This window comes from Protopterus annectens, chromosome 4.part0, assembly GCF_019279795.1.
Source record: "Protopterus annectens isolate FY-2018-M chromosome 4.part0, PAN1.0, whole genome shotgun sequence".
NCBI classification, from domain to species: domain Eukaryota; kingdom Metazoa; phylum Chordata; order Ceratodontiformes; family Protopteridae; genus Protopterus; species Protopterus annectens.
In genome coordinates this window covers 757,763,361-757,787,865 of record NC_056733.1, presented here as the reverse complement: position 1 = coordinate 757,787,865, position 24,505 = coordinate 757,763,361, and the positions used below count along the sequence as shown (strand labels likewise).

Sequence of the window (24,505 nt, the reverse complement as noted above, 5' to 3'; positions counted from 1 at the left end):
AAAAACATACTTTTAAATTTAAAATTCTACAGATAATAGAGAGAAGTCTAAGATTAGGTGATATAATTAATAAATTAGATATCGCTGAATATAAATGGATAGTCAGGCTAAATGCAGACAAAAAACCTGGGCTGAATAATATGGTCACTATTAAGCCAATGCTGGAATTTAAGCAAAAACAGTATCATTAAGCATATTTAATTTATTTACACTGTTCTTTACATAAAGTTTTGGTAATAAATTAGTGTTCAGTTGTTTTATATGTAGTATAAACATATTTTATAGGTCTTTTTGAAAATATATTTTTTTTAATAAGAGTTTTAAAATAGTCCTACAGCTTTAATACTATGATTGGACTTTTTATGTATTGTTTTTTATAGATTGGCTGTGTCATGTGGTATTTGTCCGTTTTTTGTATAATGTGTTCATTTTTAATTAGAAATGTATTAATCAACACTGAGGAAGGGGATACTCCCAAAAGCTTTGTTTTTTGGTTAAAAATAAAGTGAGTTTTCTATCTTATATCGTTTCTGTTTTAATATTACCAGCAGAAAGATCACTTCATGTCCTGAGCGATTTTCTCATAAAGTTTTTATAGTCTTTCCCTTAAATTTGTTCTTGTACTGCATAAACTGTCCTTGAGTTCAGACAATTTCTGTGCCATTTGTTCATATTTTAATTGCTGTTCTATTTTCTTTTATCTCCTTTTAAGCAATTTGAATATTAGATCTGAAGTTGTTGACTTCATTTCATCTTCAACCTGTAGAATTTGGATCCATCCTCTGATCAGACTCTGCCGAATACTCCAGCCTTGGAGCCGAAAGCTGAGCTCCTTCTCTCCTACCCACAATGCCTCACTCTCCCTCCATTCTTCAGATCTCGTTTGCCACTTGCTTGAACAGCTGTCGGCTCAGTCGTTTAGCTCCCTTCAGGGTATCTAAGCGATTTTTTGGGTGTTGTAAGTTTACTCATTTTGAATATTTTCTCTTTCCTTTTACTGTCCCTTACTTTCCTACCTGTTTAAAAAAAAAAAGAAGGTTTTATAATTGACTGGTATTTTAGAGGGCTGGTAGCTTAGGTCTTTCTATCTCTACTTCCTTCTTCCTTTCCTCTCTTTCTTCCTACTATGGCTGATTCTAATCCAGCAGGCTTGAGAAAATGCACAGAGTGTGAGCATAAGCTCCCTCCCTCCGATGGCCACACTCTGTGTGTTATCTGCTTAGGGGCGGCCCATTATAGATACCTCCTGTTCTGTCTGTGCGGGCTTTAACTAGCGTGCGCTGACAGAGAGAAAAAATAAATTAATCCTAAAGGTCTTAACCCTTCTTCTGCCCACCCCCATGAAATCCACTTTGCAGGCTCAAACCCCCATCAAGAAAGTGTCTGAAAAGGGTAAGGATTGGGACAAGTGGAAACGTTCTCCCGACAAAGTCTCTGCTCCTGTGGGAAAACCTCCACACAAAGCCCACCCATCTGCCTCGGCATCTGCTCTGCTCCAATCCCCTGTCTTCTCCCCAGAGCCGGCGGGTCCCTTATCAAAGTCCCCTATTTTGGTGTTGCCCAGGCACCATTTCAGGCTGGGGTCGACATCCTCTTCTGCTAGGTCCTCCTGTAGCCTTTAAAAGTTTGAGGTGGCTAGGCTTATGAGAAAATTTCTGAAGGCACAGATTCAGATGAAAGTTTTACCTGCTATGGCTCCCCCTGAAGTTGGAGGCTCGCAACCAGTTTTTATGCCCATCTCTCCTTCTTTCATCCATCCATTGGAGCCTTTGGGTCAGAGGTTCCCAGAGTCTCGAAATGTCGGCGCTGGAAGGTACCTGTACCTCTATTCTGACAGTCACACCCTAAGCAGTTTGGCTTCTGAGCTGTAGCTTTGTAGTCTGGTCTGAGGAGTTGGCTTCAGCAGCCTGTTTTTCTGAGCTGTCCCTTCCCCTCAGCGCTTCGGCTCTTGATAGTTCGGCTTCAACTCCACCTTTGACAGAGAGCACGGTGAGAGCTCATGGGGGTTTGGTGTTGATGGAGCCGGCCTCAACGGAGTTGTCCTCAGAGTCTCATTTGCCCTCTGGGTTCAAAATAGTAGAGAGGGTTCTCTCAGCTCCTACGAGATGCTTGACTGTCCTTTCTTCGGACCCGACCCCTCTCCCAGCTGAATTGCCCATGCTGCATCCTTCGACTCTGTTCACAGTGGGACAGCCTGTTCCAGGAAGCTTTCAGGTGGCTCCCCTGCAGAAGCCCGCCGTGTCTTCTGACACCTCCCAGGAAGATCCCCCCCGAGGAGGTGCACAGGAAGCATTTGTGCAAGAGGAGGCACCTGGATTTCCCTCCAGAATCCCTTACTGAAGACATAGATTTGAATGAAGGGGAGGGTTCCCCCGATCCCCACCTGAGGATGTCTTCTTTGGAGACATCGTGGAGATCCTGCAACAGAAAGGTAGGTGGTCCATCCACAAACCTTACTCTGAGTCCGTGTTCCTGGAAGCTTTTGGGACAGGGACTTCTACAGCCTGGGTTCCCCCCCTGCTTGACCCCCTGATTGACTTGATTTCTAGCAGGTCATGAAAGGAACTGGAAATGGTAGACCCCATACCCAAGTACCCGGATAAGATTCTTAACGTGCCTGCGGATAAGCTCCACTGAACTAAGGGTGCCCTGGTTGATGCTATGGTGGTGGCAGTTGCCATTAAGAAAGAGCTGACCCAGGAGAGCTCTTCCATCCACCCTATGGACAGGGCTGTGGACCAATTTGGTAAGTGGGTTTATTCTTCAGTGACCTGCGCACTCTGAACTACTTGGCACATGTGATCAGGCTTCAGAGAGACCGTGTCAAAAAAATCTGAGTCCATCCCGGGGTCCATGTCTTAAGAGGACAAGAAGGTCTTTTCCTACAGAATGGCCACCCTTCATGGTATTTCCAGCACGTCCATGAGGTTACTGTTGCATGCTGCAGAGGGATTCTCAAGGGCAGCTGGTTCGGGTGTAGCCATTAGGTGTCATGCCTGGATGAGGCTCTGCAAATTCTCAGAGCCCTTCAAGGCATCCTTTATCAACGCACCCATTGATGGATCACAACATTTTTGGCCCTATGGTCAGGGACAACACTCTCTCCCAGTGTGAGAAGGATGGAAAGACTCTTGTCTGCTGTTGGAATACACTTTTCTACCCCACAACAGCCCTTTTCTAGGCACCAGCGTGGCGGTAAAAAGCTATGGTTCCAGAACTCGCAAGGAGACTTTTCCTCCAGAGGCAGAGGGGGGGAAATGAGTCAAATGGCAGATGCTGCCTTCGCGGCAGAGGGGTGGGTCAGAGGAATCAAGGGTCCCTAGATTCATGCTCGGACCGCCCCTTTCAGCAGCCCTGAGGGGTTGACTGACTGCTCTACAATGTAGGCAGTTGGGGGACATCTCTCCCTTCACCCAACAGCCTGGAAATCCATCACTACTGATCATTGGGTGATCAAGATAATATCCAGAGGTTATACCATTCCTTTCTGTCAAATTCCCAAAACCATCCAAAAACCTCCCTGATGTGCTACCCTATCAAAGGGAGACAGCAGCTCCAGAGATCCCAAAGCTCCTGGAGAAAAGAGTCATCCAGGCCATCCCCCAAGACCGGTTTGGATTGGGCATCTAAAAGAAAACGGGAGACCACAGACCTATTCTGGATCTCACCTCTCTAAAGTTAATTGGAAAAACAAAATTCCGAATGGCCACGATTTAGTCCATTCTGCCATTTCTGCAGAAGGGACAATTGGATGCGCTTTGTAGACCTTCAGGACGTGTATTACCACATCAAGATGGACAAGCGCTCCAGAAGGTTTCTCCGCTTCCAGCTGGGAGCCAGTCATTTTCAAATTCAGAATACTTCCCTTTGGACTTGCCCCAGCCCCTGGGATGTTTACCAAAGTGATGGCAGTAGTCGCAGCTCACCTGGACGATTGGCTCCTCACTGCCCCCACCAGGCATTAACTCTTACAAGTCAGGGATTTTCTTCTCCACCTAGCTGCAGCCTTTGGCATAACTGTAAATTTTTCCAAGTCGAGACTGGACCCGGTCTAGGTCATTGACTTCATAGGAGCTGGACTGGACACAATTCAGTGCATGGCCTTTCTACCCCCAGACAGAATTCAGTCACTTCAGTCGCATGCGAGGCAGATTCTCACCGATCATCCTCACCCCGCCTTTCTTGTCCTCAGAGCGTTGGGGTCGACCAGTACTCTTCTTCCCCTTGCACGCCTTCATATGAGAGTACTTAAACGGTGCAGTGGTCCCTCCTCAAGCTATCCCTGGACTATCCCATCAAACTTTCTCGAGTCTGCAAGGAATCTCTTCTTTAGTGGTTTCACTCCCAGGATCTGTATTCAGGACGTCCCTTTCTCCCCTAAACTCCCAAAGCCACAGTGACCACAGATGCCTCGCAACTGGAGGGGGGGGCATTGGCTGGGTTAGACAGTCCAAGGCACCTGGTCCTCTCTAGAGACCAATCTGCATATAAATGCATTCAAGATGAGGGCAGTCCATTGCAAGCTCTTCATGCCTCTCTCCCCACAAGGGACTGTTGCTATCCAGACGAACAACATTTTGGTTGTCTGGTACCTCAACAAACAGGGGGGAACTAGGTCTTATCTCCTATGTTGGAGAAGCCATGAGGTTGTGGGAGTGGGCAATCTCTTCCAAACACTTTCTTGTCGCAACGCACCGGGGAAGTCTAACATTCTACCGGACAGGCTCAGCAGAACCATTCTGATGCTTCACGAGTGGCCTCACAATCCATCAGTGGCAAACATGATCTTTCAGAAATGGGGCTAGCCTTGCTGCAATGTCTTCGCCTCTCCTTTCAACACTAAGTGCAGCGGGTACTTTGCCCTGACCCCCCCACAGGGGGAGTCTCCCAGAGATGCTCTGGTCCATGCTTGGCCCCCGGTCTTCTTTACGCATATCCTGCTCTTCCCTTGATCCCCAAATTCCACCAGAAAACTCAGAGGTTGAAGTGCAAAGTCATCTTCCTTGCCCATTCCTGGCCTCGACAAGTTTGGTTCCCCTTTTTATGGTTTCACCTCATGTGTCCACCCTGGACTTTCGAGCCCCTCCCAGATCGTCTGTCCCACCCTTCGGGGGACTGACACCCAGCGTCCTCAGCCTGAAGCTGACTGCTTGGCTACTCCACTTCATATGATGGCTAGAACTCCTGGGCTGTCCTCCATTTAGATTTTGATTGCATCCCATAAAGTCTCCACCAGGAAAATTTACTTGAGCAAATACAAGAGATTTATGATTTGGGCTTGACAACACCAGTTAGATCCTTTTACAGCTCTGGTTCCAGCTATGCTAGAATTCTTGGCTGACATCTTTAATAGCGGGGCTAGCTTCTCCACAGTTAAGATGAAGTTGGTAGCCATTTCTAATTTCCACATTAGTGAAGATTCTTCCTCCTTGCATGCACTAAAATATGTAAAGCCTTTTTAAGGGGCACCTTTTACTTTGACCTCTGATTAAGGATCCTGCTGATTACTACTTTGATTAGGATCCTTGGGACCATACTTTGGTGTTACACACTCTGGTTTCTGCCACCTTTGAGCCAGTGGTCACAGTTGATTTGCAATTCTTGTCTTGTAAGGTAACCTTCTTAGTGGCCATCACCTCTGCTAAGAGGATTTCAGAACTTCACGCTTTACCCATAAAACCTCCTTATCTGTTTTTCCATAAAGATGGTCACTCTTCGCCTTTATGCCCAAGGTTGCTTCAGATGCCAACATTAAGCAAGTGATTAATCTCCCTGTCTTTTTTCCCAATTTCCAAAACACGGGAGAATACAAACTTCATTTAGTTGATGGGTGGGAGGATGGTATAATGGTTAAGGTGTTTGCCTTACAAATAGAAGGTGCAAGGTTTGATTCTCACATGGGGTAAGTGGCTAGGCTTAGAATGGCCTGCAAAGGCAGTTAGCCTAGTACCAGCCTATGAACCTATGTTCACAGACAGCTGCATTTTTACTTTGACGTAAAGTCTTTCAGGAAAACAGAGCAGCTTTTTGTCTCCTTTGCTAATTCCAGACTAGGTAGACCTATCACTAAAGTGACTTTAGCTAACTGGATCTCAGTGTATTACATTGGCATACTCCCAAGCAGGCATTCCTCTTATTAATTAGGTCAAAGTACATTCCTGTAGACCTGTATCTACCTCTGCTGCCTTCTGGTCTAGAGTGCATATTGATGATATTTGCTCAGCAGCTATGTGGCAGTCTTCTCATACCTTAATTTCCCATTATAAGTTGGATGCCTGTTCCCAGGCATAGGGCACCCTTTAGCTCTGCCGTGCTTTGGAATATCCTTCCCTGAGGGCCACCTGGGGCTGATGTAGCTGGGGACTCTGTCCCGCAGGTGGAAGATAAAATGAAGTCAACAACTTCAGATAAAAACATTCTGTTCTTATCATAATGTTCCATCTGAGTTGTTGCTTCATTGGTCTTCAACCTTTCCCACCATCCTTCCCCGTTCCTCAGATCCTGGGCAGATCTGGCAGAAGTGACTCAGGTTCTTCACTCTCCTGTGTCATCCAAGCCCTGAGCTGTTCTGCGGATAACTTTTACTGGTGTTTGGTGGTTGTGTATTTCTAGCAGCAAACTTAATCTGAGGGATGGAGGGAGAGTGGGGCATTATGGGTAGAAGAGCAGGAGCTCAGCTTTTGGTTCCAATGCTGGAGTATTTGGCCGAGTTGGATCCGCGGACGGATCCGAAACCCACATGTTGAAAACAAATGAAGCAACATCTCAGATGGAACTTTATGGTAAGAACATAACTTTTTTTTTTTCTGAATGCCTGATGAAACATCATCTCATTCCTGTAGGTTTGTTTTTGTATATTCTAGCATGAAACCACTAATCTTGAAAATCTCAAGAGTACATTTAGTCCGTCTTTCTCTATAGGGCTACTGAAGGTTTTTTTTTTCTTCAGCTGCCATTACATCTGCTTTTCCCAACTTTGCTACTTGCTGCTTTCTATCACTTTGAGTTTTCAGTGTTCCCCCTTTTATTTCACTTTTTCTATTCTTTGTTGACCTACTGGACATCAGAGTCACTTAATCAGCTAATTTCTGTTAATGTAAAGTAGTTTGCAGGCTTTTCCATTTTTAATATTTCTAAACCCGGAGCTGTTTTTTTTAGCTGCCTACAGTATCACTACTGTCTTGGAATCCTCTGCAATTTGCCGTTTGCAGCTTTAAGATGTATGGGGCTTTGCAGCTGTTTTTGGAGTTGGTGATGGCATTATGTAGAAAGGCTAAGACTCTAATAAAAGTGGACACTGTTTCCACTTTGCTTCTGCCTGTTTTCTCCCTTGCTGTTCACATATCTTTAGAACCATTGACCAAGTGACTAAAGCTGTATGCCTTCGAAGGGGTACAGAATAGAAGTTAAAGCTATGAAAACTGTTCTACATAGGTGATCTCTTGGTACATCTGGCTGACCCTGATGAAGATTTACAGGCAGCACTCTCGCAATTAAAATTTATAGGAGATTTTAGGATACAGAATTAAGACATGCAAGGCAAAAGTTATACAGATTAATTGCAAGTCAGGTCTCCTAGCTCCTGGTATGATTTTTGTTGAAACAAATAAGTGCTTTTGTCCACTTGCTTACTGCATACTTCACATTAAAAAAAACTCCCATTACCAACTTTTAAATCTTAAAAACAACACTGCCATGTAGTGGTTGAATGGCTACATATGCTCTAGGGTATGCTTGTGTATGCCCTATGTGTCCATTTGAAACAAGTCATGTCACTCTCCTTGCAACTTATCCCCAGGCATTAATGACAGAATTTCCATTACAAGTTTATTAGTCATATAAAGGTCCAAGATTCATATTTTAACTTTTTAATGAATATATTGACCATTTTATAACATTGTAATGTTATCTATAGCAATTTATGTAATTTATGGAAGTATTGTAGTGATTTTAGAGAATACTGTTATACAGTAGACTCCCTCTTATCCGGTCTATCTTTAACCAGCCATCAAATTTCTGCTGTAGTCCTAGCAAATGACAACTGAGAACAACAACATTTCCACCTCCTCTGGGCTAAATAATGACAGACATTTGAGTTTTAGACTTCATATTCATTAGAAAAATACATACCAACATAAATCCTGCTGTTCTAGCGGATTTAAAACCTATACATATTTTGTATACTTTTTCTGATTAACCAGCTATTCGTTGATCCAGACTAAGGTCTGGGAGGGAATCTACTGTATACAGTATTTAGTTAATATGTACAATGTAGCCATTTAACCACTAGATGGTTGTCATTAAGATTTAAAAGTTGGTGATGGGAAAACTGATTCAGATTAAAAAAAAAAAGCTCTGCAGTAAGTAAGTAGACAAAAGCGCCCTTTTTCAAAAAAAAATAATCCTAGTGCTAGTGGATGTCTGCTTTTTTTGTTTGTTTTTAATGTTTTACAGTTCCACAGTTCATTTTTTGGTTTAATTTGTAAGCCAGGTCTAGTAGTAATGAAGACCATGCCTTTTTTGAAAGATTCTATATAGTTTACCTGGTCAGTAGTATGGAAATTTTCCTAGCTTCATTAGTATATATCCTTAAAACAATAACTTGATTTTATTTATTTATTTTTAATGATGGAAAGGTATATGTTTGGATATGATGTGGAGAATGCAGGTTTTATACTGGTTTACTTTTTCGTTGATTATCTGTGCTGCACAAGGTCTACTTGTTTCCTGTCCTCCAGGTTTTCTACCTAAATTAAAGAAAAAACAGGTTAAGGACTTCCTTTGGCAGGTTAAGAAACCAAGTTAGTTGGAGTCTAATGCTGCTCCCTTGGCAAGGCTGGGTGTCGGTCCCAGATCTTAAATTATGTGGAAAGCAGCAAGTGCAAATGTTTTTTGCTTATCATAACGTAATTTTATGACTGCCTGTAAAATGTAATATTAAGAAGGATAGGGTTAGAGAGAATGTATATAATGTTTAGAAAAGAGAGAGAGAGAAAATGAAGGGAATTTGGAGGCGATGTTAGAGATTTTTAAGGGGAACTAGATGGGAGATGGAGAGAAAAGAACAGAAGGATGGAGGGAAGGAATATCACCACTGACCATAAATAAGTGGTGGAGATCCCTCAGAGGAGGCGCAAATAGGAAATTAAAAGATTGTTAGTATATAATATACTGGGACAGATTAATATGGGGAAACCTTTGACTTGGAAGCAGTTTGAAAGTAGATGTGGGAATAGAGGTGTCTTAAAGATGTTTAAGAAGGAAGAGTGGCCCAATGGGTTAACTTGCTAATGTGGAAACTAGAACTGAATCCCAACTCAAGAAGGGAATTTAGTCAGGCATATAAAATGTTGGTAGTTATCAAGAAAGTAGAGTTGATTGCATTTAAATTAGAACTGAAAAAAAGTTTGAACATATACATGGTGAAGGAAAGATGGGCCAGATTGGTTTCCTATCCTAAAAATGATGGGCCAGATTGGTTTCCTGTCCTAAAAATGTCACTGGAGCCAGAAATTTCAGGATCTTTGTGTGGCAGTACTTGCTTAATTGATTTTATACACCTTGTAGGCTGGCAAGAATGTTCCTTCTGTCTGTCCTTGTTGCTGGAGAAGTAAGAAACATTTGCGGTATTGGTGGTGTATGTTTTAGGACTGTGAACTTTAGTGGTTACGTTATCAAACTCCAGAATTTATGTGATGGTATATGACCAAACTAAGTTAGTTTCTAAAAACACTGGAATATCCAGTATTCGTTTATAATTTCTTTGTTGTCATACATCCAAGAAAAAGTTACATCACAGACTAGATTTGAAAGCTTAATTTGAAATGCTTCAACAAGAGAAAAAAACTGGAATGCCATAGAAAATGAATGGCTTGTGCCTAGTGGGTTTATCTGATTTAGGGATTTCATTTATTGTATTAGTTACTTTTCCTAGTACTCATTTTCCTTTTAACACCAAACATACTGATGCCATAATAGCGCACTCTCTTTTAGAAAAACCGTTAACAGTAGTTTCCCATTGCTTATTTTCTTTTAACATCAAACCTGTTCACGCCATTACAACCCACTGTTTTTTAGGGAAGCTGTAACAGTCTCCATCCCATTTGCAGCAATGCTAATCGCTCACATGAATGTTGCTTCTGGCTAGACCTGCTCGGATGTTACTCATCAGAATGGTAACAGAAATAAATGTTTACATTTGTTTGCTTGAACAGTTAAGTATTTATATTTCAGCAGTATAGGTATCAAGAACATTTAATTTTTTTGTAACACAGTTCACTGAAGTTATGTAGCCTGGGCTGTGCCAAGTCCAGAGTGGAGTTTGTACAAAGTATTAAACTTGATTGTACTTCCCATAACTTAACCCCCATTGCTAACTTAATTCCCCTACTATTAGCAGCTCTTTCATACACTGTTCTAACTCTTAAACCTATCCTCCAACTGTTCGTCCTAACAATACTAATCACTGTTGCTAGCACTTTAATGCTTCTACCGCTACAACTAGTTTTATATACATTCTCTTCTGTTTACAAACACTGATTTTTTTCCGTTACATTTTTGTACTATTTTCTATACTTGTCCTCTTTCTGTTATATTTTTTGTAATTGCTACATTTATCAGTATACCTTTTATATGTGGTGTTTTTGTTGTTGTTGTTACTGTTGATATATTTCTATGTCAGTAAGAACCCCCAGTCATATATAACAGGCTGCTTATCAGATAGCCTCAGTGATCACTCCCCAACAGTCCTACTCAAAAAATACCTGTACCAAGCTAAACCTGTCATCTATCGTTAAATACGTAAAAAAATAAACTTTAACCCACTCACATTCATCTCATCCCTCAAAGAATGTAACTGGCATGCTCTAAAGTACCTCAGTCTAGATGACGCAGTTGAATCTTTTAATACTACCTTCCTGAACATCCTTAATTACCATGCCCCCATAAGATTTTCCAGAACCAAAGCACAACCCTCCCATTGGCCACAGAAAATCACAAAGTCAGAAATGAAAAACAGGGATAAAGCCTGGGAGCACTGGTGCAAAACCAAAACCCCCGCAGCTAGACAGAAATTCCTAGAACTGTGCAATAGAGTCAAAAAGCTAATAAAACAGGACAAATTCCAATACTACCAGTCTGCCCTAGACTCCTCACAACACAGCCCCAAACAATTCTGGTCCTCCATAAACTCCATCCTCCACCCAGGTAAAGTCAGTACCCCTCCTCCTAACATCTCTCAATCCTCAGAAAATATTGCTACCTCATTCAACACACACTTCACCCAAACCATACTATCACTAGCTAAACAACACAACCCCCCTCCCCTCCAACCCACACCTTCAACTAGTAATCTCCCCACTGTCTTCTCTTTTTCTCCTGTACCTACCTCCAACATAAAAAAACTCTTAACTAAACTTAAACCCACCAAATTAGCAGCAGACAACCTCCCAAGTGAATACCTACAAATTGCAGCTGATGCTCTGGCCTACCCAGTATCCATCTTGATTAACCGATCTCTGTCAGAAAGTTACGTTCCCACATTGTGGAAAGTCTCACATATAATTCCACAAACAAAGGACCTCTGCAGAACTAACCAATTCCATAGCTATTCTCTCTCCACTCTCCAAAATACTAGAGATGCATACACTCTCAGGTCTCACACTACCTCCTTACTAACAACCTCCTTTCCAGTACTCAGCATGGTTTCCGACCAAACCATAGCACCACCACTGCCTTACTCTCCTTTACTAACACTATCCTTCAGCTTAAAAACATTGGCTATCTCTCCTCTGCTACTTTCCTAGACCTATCTAAAGCATTTGACATGGTCCCACACAACTTATCTTTGTCCTCAATAACCTATCCTTCTCACAATCAGTCACCAACTGGTTTCAGAGTTACCTGTCTGACCGCCAACAATCCGTTGTATGGCAGAATGACATATCTCCCCAACTACCTGTCTCCATAGGGGTTCCCCAAGGATCCATCCTTGGACCCCTACTTTTCTCTGTTTACACCAGTAATCTAGCCTCTGCCACCAAACATGGCACACTCATCCAATACGCAGATGACTCTACCATCATCTGCTCAGCCCAGTCCCTACCCAAACTGCAAAAAGTCACACAGGAAGCCTTTTCCTCTGTTGAAACATGGTTATCCGATGCCCAATTAATACTCAACCCAAACAAAACTAAACTACTCATCTTCCAACCCACCAAACATACTCAAACAACTCTCACTTTAACATCAAAAGACAACACCACTATATACCCAACTGAACACACCAAATTGCTAGGAGTGGAAATAGACAATAAACTAAAATTTGACATTCACATATCCATGACCATAAAAAAAGTCCACAAAAAACTAGGAGCATTATACAGAAATAAACAATTTCTCACCAAAGCAGCAACGATTTCAATAGCAAATTCCACCCTACTTTATGCCTCTCCAGTATATACCAACCTAAGGCAATGTGATCTAAACAAGCTAGAGACCTGCTACAACAAAATCGCAAAATTCGCCATAGGGGCATCCTACCGTAGTCACCACTGTCTCTCACTTGCTGAGCTGGGCTGGCTTGAACTCCCTCAGCTCCTTCAGTGGTATCAACTCTCACTCACCCACAAACTAGTAAACCATCCACTAAATGTCCCATCCCTCCAGAATCTACTCCAACCCTATCGCACCACCAGACCACTAAGATCCAGCAACAAAAATCACTTGCAGATCACTAAAGCCAATAACTCTGCTGGTGAAGCACTATTCTCTTCATAGCCAAATTATGGAACTCACCCACCCACAATTACCTCCGTACCATCATGCACCAACTTCAAAACTTTATTAAAGCACCTAAAAACATGCTGGCTATGCCCTTGCAACTCCCACTCTAATATCATCCACCCCATCCAACTACTACCTTGATGGCACCTCAGATGCTCATAAGCCTAGTATTTATTATACAGCAGGAACTTCTCATTGTTACATTTGTTAATGCCTGTTATGTACTTCACAGATAAAGATTCTAGTTGTCTACTGATGTACTATGTTCTTCATCTGTAAATATGTTGTAAGTAATTTCTATGTTAAATTGTTAATCACTATGTAATCCAATGTAACTACTGTCTGTTTATTTTACTGTGGAGCTTTTCTCCCCGGGCCTCCGCTGAAAATGGACCCACGTCCAGTCGGACACTCCCGGTCAACAAATTTAAATAAATAAATAAAAATAAAAAAATACTACTTGTCTGTTATTTTTGGAAATTTTCTTCATGGGCCTTGGCTTAAAAAAGGTCTTGCATGCCCCTGTTTGACTGTTCTGGTTAATAAATAAAATAAATTGCTGGGAAGGAACTTGAAGGTCCATGGAGTACATTTGCCTCTTCCTAGTATATTCTGTATTATTGTCACAATATGTCATATGTGTAGCTAGTGTTGTAGTGCAGGTGAGCTGTTAAGGTAATATTGGCAGATGGGTTATTTTCCGCAGAAGAATTTTCAGAAATGCAATGTTGTCATCTGTTGTCTCTGTATGTTAGAAAGGTGTTTCTGAAAATAATTTTAATGTGGAGCAGGTTACAAAAAATATTTTATGCTGTGAAGGAGAATATCCATTCCAAAAAACTAAAAACACCATAGTGGTTGAAGTAGTTCACTTTTCACTTTGCTGGGAAAAAAAAACATAAATCCTCATCAAAACTAACCTTTTTTATTTACTATATTGCTGCCTGTAATCCATCTCCAGATCAGTCAGCGTGATGCACAATCTTCCTTTAAGAAGGAATAGACAATTGGATGGGATATTCATAAATTCAGCCCCCCCTATGACCATCCTATTTAAGAGCGAGTCCTGACAAGGCATAGCTAGCCACATGGCCCAGTTATCTTGTACATTCTAGAGATCTATGAAGAAATAAGTTGTTGGATTTGTATAAATCTACATGAAGCAGAGTGAAGCAGAGGTACTCCCTTAAATAGGGTGTTAAGTTACTTAAAGTAGCTTACTGAAGACTATGGTAGCTAAACAAAATGCAGTATGTTCTGTGGTGCAGTGTACACTTCATTAAAAACAAATGACCCCATCTGGTTGAAAATCCTTTGTGCCCAGACACCATGAAACCATCAACACTTATTACATCTGTCAGGCAAAAAGTGTTCAACATATTAATTTTGGCACTCGTTGCTTCTATTCTCTGTTCACATGGGCAGATTAATACATTGAGAGCTATGTGTGTGTGTGTGTGTGTGTGTGTGTGTGTGTGTGTGTGTGTGTGTGTGTGCGCGTGTGTGTGTGCATGTGTGCGCGCAGGTGTTTGTATGTATATGTGCAAGCGCACATAATATGTATATACAGAAACACACATATGTGTGTGTCTGTGTGTGAATGAATGGCAGTGTGGAAAGTTCAGAAATAAGTAGCAGCTGCTACATCCTACCAAACTGTATGTCTGACTCACATGTGCTTAAAGAATGAGTATATTCTTGTATATAACATAAAAAAAAATACATTTTTGTTGAGTTTAGTGTGTTCTTAGTGTTTTATGTGAATTTTTTTGTTCACAGTGTGTCTATCGGAAGTTCATTGATGGGAACGCATGATGAAGTACTGCAGGTCCTGAAGGAGAAAATCCGGCTTGAAGGTCAGCTGGAGAGTTTGTCACTGGAAGCCAATCAGGTGGGCATGTGTCATTTGAAATACGAGAAATATCAGTATGTTGCTGTAAATTAATATGAAATGAGGGGAAAGGCATCATTTTACAACATCGGCATCCTGTTTACATTGCATTTACAGGAGTAAATGCAAGTGCTGCTATGGAGCCTGCTGTGGAAGGGATGGGTTAGGAATCTCTCAATGGATTTGGCAAGGCTTGCTCCAGACTGTTGTATTCTAGTAAAACTGCCAGTTTAGTAGTGATAATGGCATTGCATATGAAACCAAACTTTTCCCTGCCATCCCTTCTAGAAAATGCTTGTAGTTGTGCATCTGTGCCTAGGGGATGGGAGACATGGAAAACTTTAGCCTTTTTTTGACATCACTATATGATAGCAAGGTACCACAATCCTGGTATTTAATGCAAGGTTTCTATGTCTAGCATCATTATTTGCATATTCCTGCAGAATGCATTATTAATGTCTGAGCTTGCTTTTCTGATTGGTGACATTATGAGGCCATGTCAGTTGAATACATCACATAATTATATTGTCAAAGAAGTGTGTAGGATGACTGTGCAGTGCTTGACAGATGCACTTTCGCAGAAGGTTTTGGCCATCCTTTAAGCTGCTGTATTATTGCTGTATATTTAGTGATGAACTGTTAATGGCAGTGCCACTTGCTGAGTACACCCACCCTGCATCACTGGAAGTATTTGTTAATTTTGTCTTTTCTGTCTGCTCTTCTTGGACCCATTAGTGTTGCTGCAAACTGCGAGAAAGTTCCTTTATCGTACAGAATATGATGGCCTTGTCCCATCACTTGACTTTGTAGTGAACAAGAAATGAATACTTAATCATGTACACCCCCTCCCCCCATGCAAATGCACTGAGGGAATCACATCTCTCACTTCTCTGAGACATTTGGGCCTTGAATTTTTAATGACAAGTAATGTATACTGGATTTCTTAGATTTTTTGGCAGCATCACATGGTAAATATATATTTCAGTTTCAGTGGCTGATTTTGTTGCTGTGTAGGTGAATGGTTGTATATGTATGCTGCATGTGATGGTGATCTCACTGGATGGTGTGAAGAATTTTTTGTGAAGTCTGTCCAAATCTATAGCAAGATACTGTGGGATTATTTAATGTTTAATAGCTGGTAATGATCCAGTGTACATAGGTTCCTAGGTAGGTACTAGGCTATCGGCCCAAGGGCCTAAGTAAGGCTAGCCAATGAGGTTCCCTGGCTTACGCCACCCGAGAAAATTATTTTCCTGTGCCCCTGTCAAACAGACACACAGAAGTGATCCCCTGGGTGTATTTCCTATTTCCCATCCACTCATCAAGATTTTTCTTGAAGAGTGCTAATGAGGAACTTTTTTTGACATTTTGGGACAGGAATCTATCCCTCCAGCATGTCCTGTTTATTGTTGTTACAAGGTTTAGTCCCTAAAGCATGTAGCTTGGAGGGATTGGGATTTCTTTAGGTATAGCATGTCCAACAGCTCTGGGTTTGACATAACTTTATATGTTAGGCAGAGATCTCCTCAGAGTAGGCAATATGCTACGGAGTAAAGCTGGAGTTTTTTTGAGACTGTCAGTGTAGGGCATCTGTTTGAGGCCAGTAATCCTCTTTGTGAAGTACTTGTGTGGCCTTTCCAGCTGCTGCAGATGTCTTGTGAGGTACATTCCAAAAGGGGCGTTGTACTCTATAATGGGTCTAATGAGTGCCAAGTAGAGGGGCACAATGACCTTTTTTTTTTTTCCTGGATGAGAACCCTTTTGTGATGAGGTGTGCCACATAGAAGGATTTCCTGACTACTGTGGCAATGTGATTATCAAAGGAGAGACTATTGTCCACATGGATCCCAAGGTCTCTTATCACACATTCGGCATTAAGTAGACTGCCACCTATGTGGTAGTTCATGGGTACAGAGTTTTTACCAAAGGGGATGACAATGCACTTTTTGGCATTGATCTTGAGACCATGGCTCTGTTACCAGGCATCTGTCTCAGTAAGGCCCTTCTGTAGGATGTCCACATAATTTGGGGACTCAACTATGACTCCTATTTTGCAGTCATCTGCGAAATTCGTTAGCCAGAGGCCTTCTGTGTTCGCCTGTAATAGATGGAGAGGTCCACAGACTGAGCCTTGGGGTACTCCAGTTGTCACTGGTTTGAAGTCAGATTTGGAGTCTGCAAGTTTTACAGTGTGGGTTCTGTCAGTGAGCCAGTTGGCAACCCCATCTTGTGACGTAGGGATTTATACCTAGTTTAGTGAGTTTAGCTATAATTCCAGAATGGGGGATGGTGTTGAAAGCCTTGGTGAGGTCAAGATAGATTGTGTGAACCACCTTACCCTTGTCTACGGCTTTAGTGACCACCTCAAAGAAGTCGATCAGATTCAGGAGGCATGATCTGCCTTTGACAAACCCGAACTGGGTGGGGTTCAGAGTTTGGAGATTATCAATGTCTTTGTTTATGAGTTCCATGATGATACGTTCCATTGCCTTGCAGACCAGGCTCGTCAGGCTAATAGGGCGATAGTTCCCGGGATCAGTGGTGGCTCCCCCTTTGTGTAGTGGGATAACTTTCTGTGCACCTTTCAGTGGGTACAAAGCTTGACGTGAGACTATGATTGAACATGGTGCTTAGGTGAGGAGCCAGTTCGTTCTAAAGTTCATTTAAAACGCAGCCTGGGATGTTGTCTGGTCCCATGGATGCTGTGTTTTTGGCTTTAGAGAGTGCAGCTATTACCTGCATAGTTGTGATTACAAGGACTCTGCATTTTTCCTATATAGATATGGGCCTTTAGGGAGTGAGAGGGGGTAAAGTTAGCACTGAACCTGTCTGCAAGGATGCTGGCAATGTTAGTTGGTTCTATAATTTTTGTGCTGTTATGTTGCAACTCAGAGCAGATGCCATTGAGATTCTTGATGTAGCTATAGAATGCTTTGTGGTTATCCTTAGAATCAGTGGCGATTTTGTTTCCGTAGCTAGCTTTGGAAGGTCATATAAGGGATCTCAGCTTCTTACTGAGGCTGACCAGGGAGCTCCTCCACTGATGGAATTTTACTCTCTTTTGCAACAGTTTCTTCCTTCTGTTGTAGATTTTTTTATGGCAGGGGACCATTACCTTCCTTTTTTGGAGGAGAGGGTCTTGGTTCTGTTTGGGATAGCACAATCCATGCACTCGTGTAAGTGCTCATAGCGTGCATTTGTGTAGGATTCAACGGTCGTAACTGTATTGTCCATCTGCATGGGTGTCATGAACCCCACTTCTGTCTTAAGCATGAAGTTGGCTTTGGATAAATGTTTTGCCATGGTTTCCTTAATGGGGGGTTGGGGATGGGATGTGGATATCTAGGGTGATTAGCTTATGGTCGGATCTGACCAACAAGGAGTTGACTTCAGGTGTGGAAAACCAGTCACTCATGTTAGTAGTGACTAGTTCTAGGATATTGTTGCCCCTGGTGTGGGTGTGGATAAGTTGATCCAGGGCACTGGAATTTATGAATTCCAGAAAGCGTTGAGCGAAGGAGTTGGTACAAGAGTAGTTTTCCTAGTTAATGGTGGGGTAGTTAAAATCGCCCATTATTAGGGTGTTTGGTTGAACCCTAATATCTTCCAGTATATCAAGAAAAGAGGAGTGGGAATCCTGGGGGATCGTGGAGGATCTGTAGCAAGATACAATTTGGATTGCAGTTTTGCCCAGAGTTAGTTGCAGTAAATAATCAGCCCTTGCAATTCTCAAACTCAGGACCCTACACACCAGAACCACAGTGATTTACCACTACAACATTTATATTATTGCTGGAATGTTTTTTATTTTTATTTTATGGTGGCTTTCTTGATGGGTTTCCAAAGAATGACCAGCAGTGATATGGTTTAGCTGAATCCTTAGAACAGCTGAATTATGAGACTGTAAATGTGTTGCTCCTTGTCTGACTTGGATCACTTAACACATGTTCTATTTTATATTGCTTCTTTATATTTAAAAGAACATGGAGTATGAAACCCAAAATAACACCATCAAGAAGCAATAAGCTTATGGGAAGAGGCCAAGAATTTATTTGGATTGCAGGTTAGAGATTGCCTTCCCTTTCAAGGATTGATATCAGAGTACAAGCAAAGAGAAAGAAATGGGGGGGGGGTCCTAAATGAATGACCAGCACTGGTAGAGTTTTTAATAGAGTCTAAAACAGAAGCTGCAGTTAAAGGAATAATTAGTAGAGCATAAAAATATTGCATGATAATTATAAGAATCAATCAGAGGAGCATAGAAAGGATTAGGAGGAGAGATTGGATAAGCAATTCACAAAGAGACAATGGGGGAATATATGTATATCTCCCAAATATACAGCAAAGTCTAAAAAACTTAGTATCTGTGCCTTGAAGTGTTTACATAGGTATTTTTATACCCCAAGTAGATTCCAAATAATATTTCCTCAGGTGGATATAAAATGTTGGGAGGTGTGATGGGCAAGAAAAAGGTGGCAAAATGGAACATATTTTTTGGGAGTGTAATGAACTGGCAGACTTTAGGTTTCCCTGCAAACACTCGTAGAGGCTGGGTGAGTAGTTTGGATTGACTGGGGAGATTATTTTTTTTGAGCTATGATACAGAATCTGAATTGCCTAGAAATAGTAAAGCCTTGATGAGTCTGATTTCCATTTTCTAGTAATTGCTTTTTTGGCAACCACCATAATTAAAGTCTAGATTAACTTTACTAGAAGTAGTGAATATAGTAACAGAGATAAAACAACCTGAATTGGATCTTTAGAAATTGGATGGAGCAAACTTCTTCTTCTTCCTTCGGCTTTACCTGGTTAGGGGTCGCCACAGTGGAACTCAGGTCTGCTAATGACTGGCCGTAAATTTTTACGGTGCCGAGGTGCCAGCTCGACGCCCAACCTTCAATGAAGGCACACCCATTCTACGCATGTCTTTCGAACACCACTCAACCGCGGGGAGGACATGCAGACTCCACACAGAAGGCACTCCAGACGAGAATCGAACGGAAGAACCTCTTGCTGTGAGGTGACAACGTTACCGCTGCACCACCGCGGCTTTTTGCAAAATGGATGGAGCAAAGTACATAGGAAAAATGGGAATTGTGGGAACAATATATGCAGAGAAGGAATGAGGTTTAACAGGGAGTATTTGAATGAGCCATATAATGCTTAACTGACCATTACTGGATAGATTATAAGTGATGTATAATGTTTGCAACTAGAGTTGTTTCAGTGATGTCTGTGATATATAATGTTTGCAATGTGATGCCAATGTTTGTTTTTCATTTATATAAATGTAAGATTGCCCATGTCATACATGATAATAAAAATAAAAATGTTTACTAAAAAAAGAAGCAGTTAGCTGATCTTGAAACTGCCATAGTTCATGAGAAAAGTTGGTTGCAAATGCTAACAAGATATGTAAACATTCTGGTTCTGATTAATGGATATGAGCTGTGACTGAGAAACATACTGTATTTGTTGAATTAATGTAGTATGATGCTGTGTTCAGTTCCCTTCTGACAGAAATTGTTTTATGAAATTACAGCACTGTACCTCTTGCCTCACTGAATCATGGTGCACAGTGACTCTTTACTCAGTGAGGTCTTGCATACCTATTAAAGTCGTAATCAGAAATAATTCGGACTCTTTGTTTTTTTTTTTCAGTATTTTTTTTCTCCTTGATTTGCATTTTGCACATTTGTTGCATCCTTGCTACAAGTTCAGTTTTGACTGACATTGGTAGTACATTACTTGGGCATTCCCTCTCCTTCACTGATCATTCTCATTAAATCATTGACAATAAACAGTTGAGGAAGCCTTTTGCTTGTGTCTGAGTTGTGAGAGCATTGCTGCCACTGTGACTGAATAATCTAGGTTCTCAGGAGACATGGATGCATGTAGCAAACATTTAATTGTGTAAAACAATTTTGTTTTTGCTCTTTTTTCCTCATTAGGCCCTTAAGGAAAAGACAGAACTACAGGCACAGCTGGCAGCAGTGAATGCACAACTCCAAGCTCAGGTCGAACAGAATGAGTTGAGCCAGCAGAAGCAAAGCTCCCTGAACTCTGAAGTCAGCACCCTGAAACAGACCTGCACTGATCTGGAACGAAGCGTTGTAGACCTGCAGAGTAGTCTGGAGGCTAAGAATGCCAGCCTCATCTCCTTAAATACTGACCTCCAAATGGCAGAGGAGCAGTATCAAAGGCTCATTGGCAAAGTGGAAGAATTGCAGCAATCCATTGTTGGCAAGGACAATACAGGTAAAGTAGTGTGTCGGAACTTGTAAGCTATGATTTTAACACAGTTTTCAACTGTTTAATTCAAATTCCCAGGGTTGCTGTCTGTATGTTGGCCTTTCAACTTCTGTTGCGTCTCAGTTGATTTTTACATATCCCCATTTTGTGCTGAAGTGGTAAATGTTCATTAGCCTTTGGTGGATATTGGCAGATAAACATTTGGCGGTGCAGCAGAGTCCACGTTATGTTTTTTTTTTTACCTCCTATATTTTCCTAGTTTGCTATTGTCTTGTCTTGACTCCCTTCTTCAGTGGCCCCGACACCTCTTTCTGGCTTCAAGCCATCTCAGGTAATGCAGCTGCTTAGTGATCCATTCCTTCATCTGTGTCAGTCAAGTCTGTTCAGATTGACATTATTGACAAGTGCGGCTCTGTAGAGAGTCTTTCTTTGTCATTTCTGCCTGTGTTGCATCGTTTTTATGCATTTAGTTTTCACCAAATACCGATATGCAATGACATCATTCAATCACTTGTGTTTAAGAATGAGAGTGGCAGTTATGCCTCCTGCCTCACTAGGTGCCATTGGGCAGAAGAGTGACCTTCTGGTCTCCCTCAATATATGAGTGCTACCTGATATTCCCCCTCCCCCGCCCCAGTAGATTAAAGATCTCGTTGCTACCATTAGCTCTTTGCACTACAGCAAGCATTCTGTCAGCTGGACCTCACTTGTTAAATGCGATTATTAGTTGTGCTAGCATGTGCATTATGTCCACATCAGCAAAGCAGCATTTTGCATTTGCTTTTTGAGGCAAACCTAACGTTTTTTATTTGATTGCTCCAAAGTACATTACTGGTACAGTTAATGAGGAAAACCTTAGAGCACTCTTTGCCCTTCCTCTGAACAGGTGACTGTAAAACCACACTAGAGTTATTCTATTTGGTTTAACTGGTTCTTCAGTGATGGGGATATCAAACTGTGGAGACTGTATGTGTAGTGTGGTCACTAAAATGATCAGTGGGATGAGGTGTCAGAGTGTAATGAAAGGCTGAAAGGTTTTGGCGTATACACCCCAAAGGAAAGAAGGAAGTTTGGTGATATGAAAGGTTCTTGTTCTGTTTCCATTTGTTTAGTGAGCATGGAGTAACATGATAGGGCAGTGGAGGAAGGATTAGACTTGAGCAGAAGATGGAGACTTTGTCTTCATACTTTTGCAGGGATAAGGAGGTGGAGGGAGAAGGGAATTAGTCATTCATATGAAAATGTATTGCTATTTAATTCTTCAGATGGGGTTTGTAGGGAATTTATAACAGTTGGTATGTGGCAAAATGGGGGAATTAAACAGCTGTATAGGGGCTAGCTGCAATAATCCACTGGATAAGGTAATATTTTGATATCCATTCATAATTTATACATATCTGTGTTCTATAAACCTCTACATACCATTTCAAGGAAAGTTGCCAGTACTGTGTAGCAGGAACTGAACAAAAACTAATATACAATTACTGCTTGCATATGTTGTTTAGAAATATTTATATGGAAAGCAGGGCATAAAAAGACCCACAGGCAAACATTTCAGTAAAAACAACAAACACCTAGCTAAGCTAGTTTTCAGTGTGTGTAATGGAGGCGCATAGGATATATGCAGATGACCCCTTAAGAACATTCCAGTGTTTCAGCTACATAGCTTCTGAGCACCCTAGTTTTTAAGTCTTTATTGGTATGCTCAAATCTATAAAACCAAATTCCACTAACTGCAGACATGCCATGTTTTGGTCTTTATCCGACTACCTCAGTGCAGCATAATTGTTTGGCTAACTTTGGAAAGACATAGCTTAAAAATCAAGGTCTGTGGCTGACCACGTTTGCTGATGACTGCAAACTAGGAGTGGTCATAGACTCTCCAAATGATGTCATCATCCAGCAAGAGGGTCTTACACAAGTGATAGGTGCCAAAGTCGTAGCCTTAAACTCAATGTAAAGAAATGCATGCTCATCCCTTTCATTAAGAGCAATGTTCCTGCTAACTAACCACATCAATACCAACACCCTAAGTATGCACTAAGTGGTGTGAGAGACCTCGGCACACAGGTTGACAGCAACCTTACCCTTTCATCACCATGTCTCCACAGTGGTAAGAAGGGTGTTTAATATTGCTCATGTCATAAGCAAGGACATTGCTTCCAGAAAAAAATAAGTTATAACCTCCCTGTACTCTTCTGTCATCAGGCCAATAATTGAGTACAATGTCCCTTATGGTATGTACCTTTCCAAACACATGCAGGAATTGGAGAGACCACAAAGGTTCCTCATAAGGAAAATTCAAGGTCTTCAGCATCTGTCCTATGAGGACTGTCTGAAATCACTGTCACTTTATTCCGTTTCATACAGGCTACTCAGATGCAATCTCTGCCTTGCATATAAGATGATCTCCAGCCCTGCTTTATTGGAAGTGCTGTATATCTGCAAGTCAAATGGTATATGGGTTACTCCTCTAATGGCCATAACCTGGTATGTGACATTAATAGAAACTGCTGGAGGGTCAGATTTGTCTGCCAGAGTTTGCCAAACATTTGGAACAGTCTCCTGCTTTATGTCAACCAGAGCACCTCATTGGCACTCTTCAAATGCAATCTGGATGATTGGATGGATAATTGTAAATTCATCCAAGGGGTTCTACCTGTGTCCCTCTTGGACAGGGGTGATAGGTGCTGATCGTGGAAATAAGGGTAAAACTTTACTAGGCTTGTAAGTGCCCTATGCTCAGTAGCCTAATAACCTATAATCTATGATGTTGGTTGGGAGGGTGGCCTGATGGTTAAGGTGTTTGCCTGACAAACGCAAGGTGCAGAGTTTGAGTCTCACAAGGGATAATTGGCTAAGCTTAAAATGGCTCACAAGGGCAGTTAGCTTAGTACTAACCTATGAACCTATGAACCTCCTAGGATCCTCTGAAGCCTGTTTTTGTCTGTGTGTGTGTGTGTATATCAGTGTGTGTGTCTCAGTCATATATATAGATATATATATATGCGTGTGTGTGTATGTCTATATATATATATATATATATATATATATATATATATATATATATCTATGCACACACACACACACACACATATATATACATGTATGTATATATGTATGTGTGCAATATATATATATATATATATATATATATATATATATATATAGAGAGAGAGAGAGAGACATATACACACACGCACACACACACACACAGTGTACACACACACAGTGTACACATGCATGCACATATACGTAAACTTATCGCAAAAAATCAGATGTTATGTGGTCCTGTCTCGCTTACATTCATTACTGATGGGTTCGGAGCCGATAATTGGCTCCGACTCTGCCAACTATTTTCTAGCATGAAGTCTCTAATTGGCTGGGCTAACCGGTATCCCAGGATGCACCTCTCCCAAACCCCCAGATCTCGTTTGCCGCTCGTTGAGTTAGGATGTGGTCTCGAGCTTGGCTGTGGCCAAATACCTTTTTGACTAAACTTTCTAAAGTTTTTATACCTTTCTGTCAAACAAAAGCAATTTTCATAGCTATATTGGGTTTTGTGTGTGTTTTGAGCTT

General features: G+C 41.4%; 1 protein-coding gene across 2 annotated transcripts in view; it reads left to right on the top strand.

The window, feature by feature from the left end:
* GOLGA3 (golgin A3) overlaps positions 1-24,505 on the top strand; it is a 1,508,539-nt gene that overhangs the window by 547,797 nt on the left and 936,237 nt on the right. For both annotated transcript variants that reach the window (XM_044068715.1, XM_044068714.1), the window contains exons 6-7: positions 14,563-14,674; positions 20,626-20,932. In XM_044068715.1, the coding sequence (XP_043924650.1) occupies positions 14,563-14,674; positions 20,626-20,932 (419 nt within the window). The remainder of the gene's footprint in view (positions 1-14,562; positions 14,675-20,625; positions 20,933-24,505) is intronic.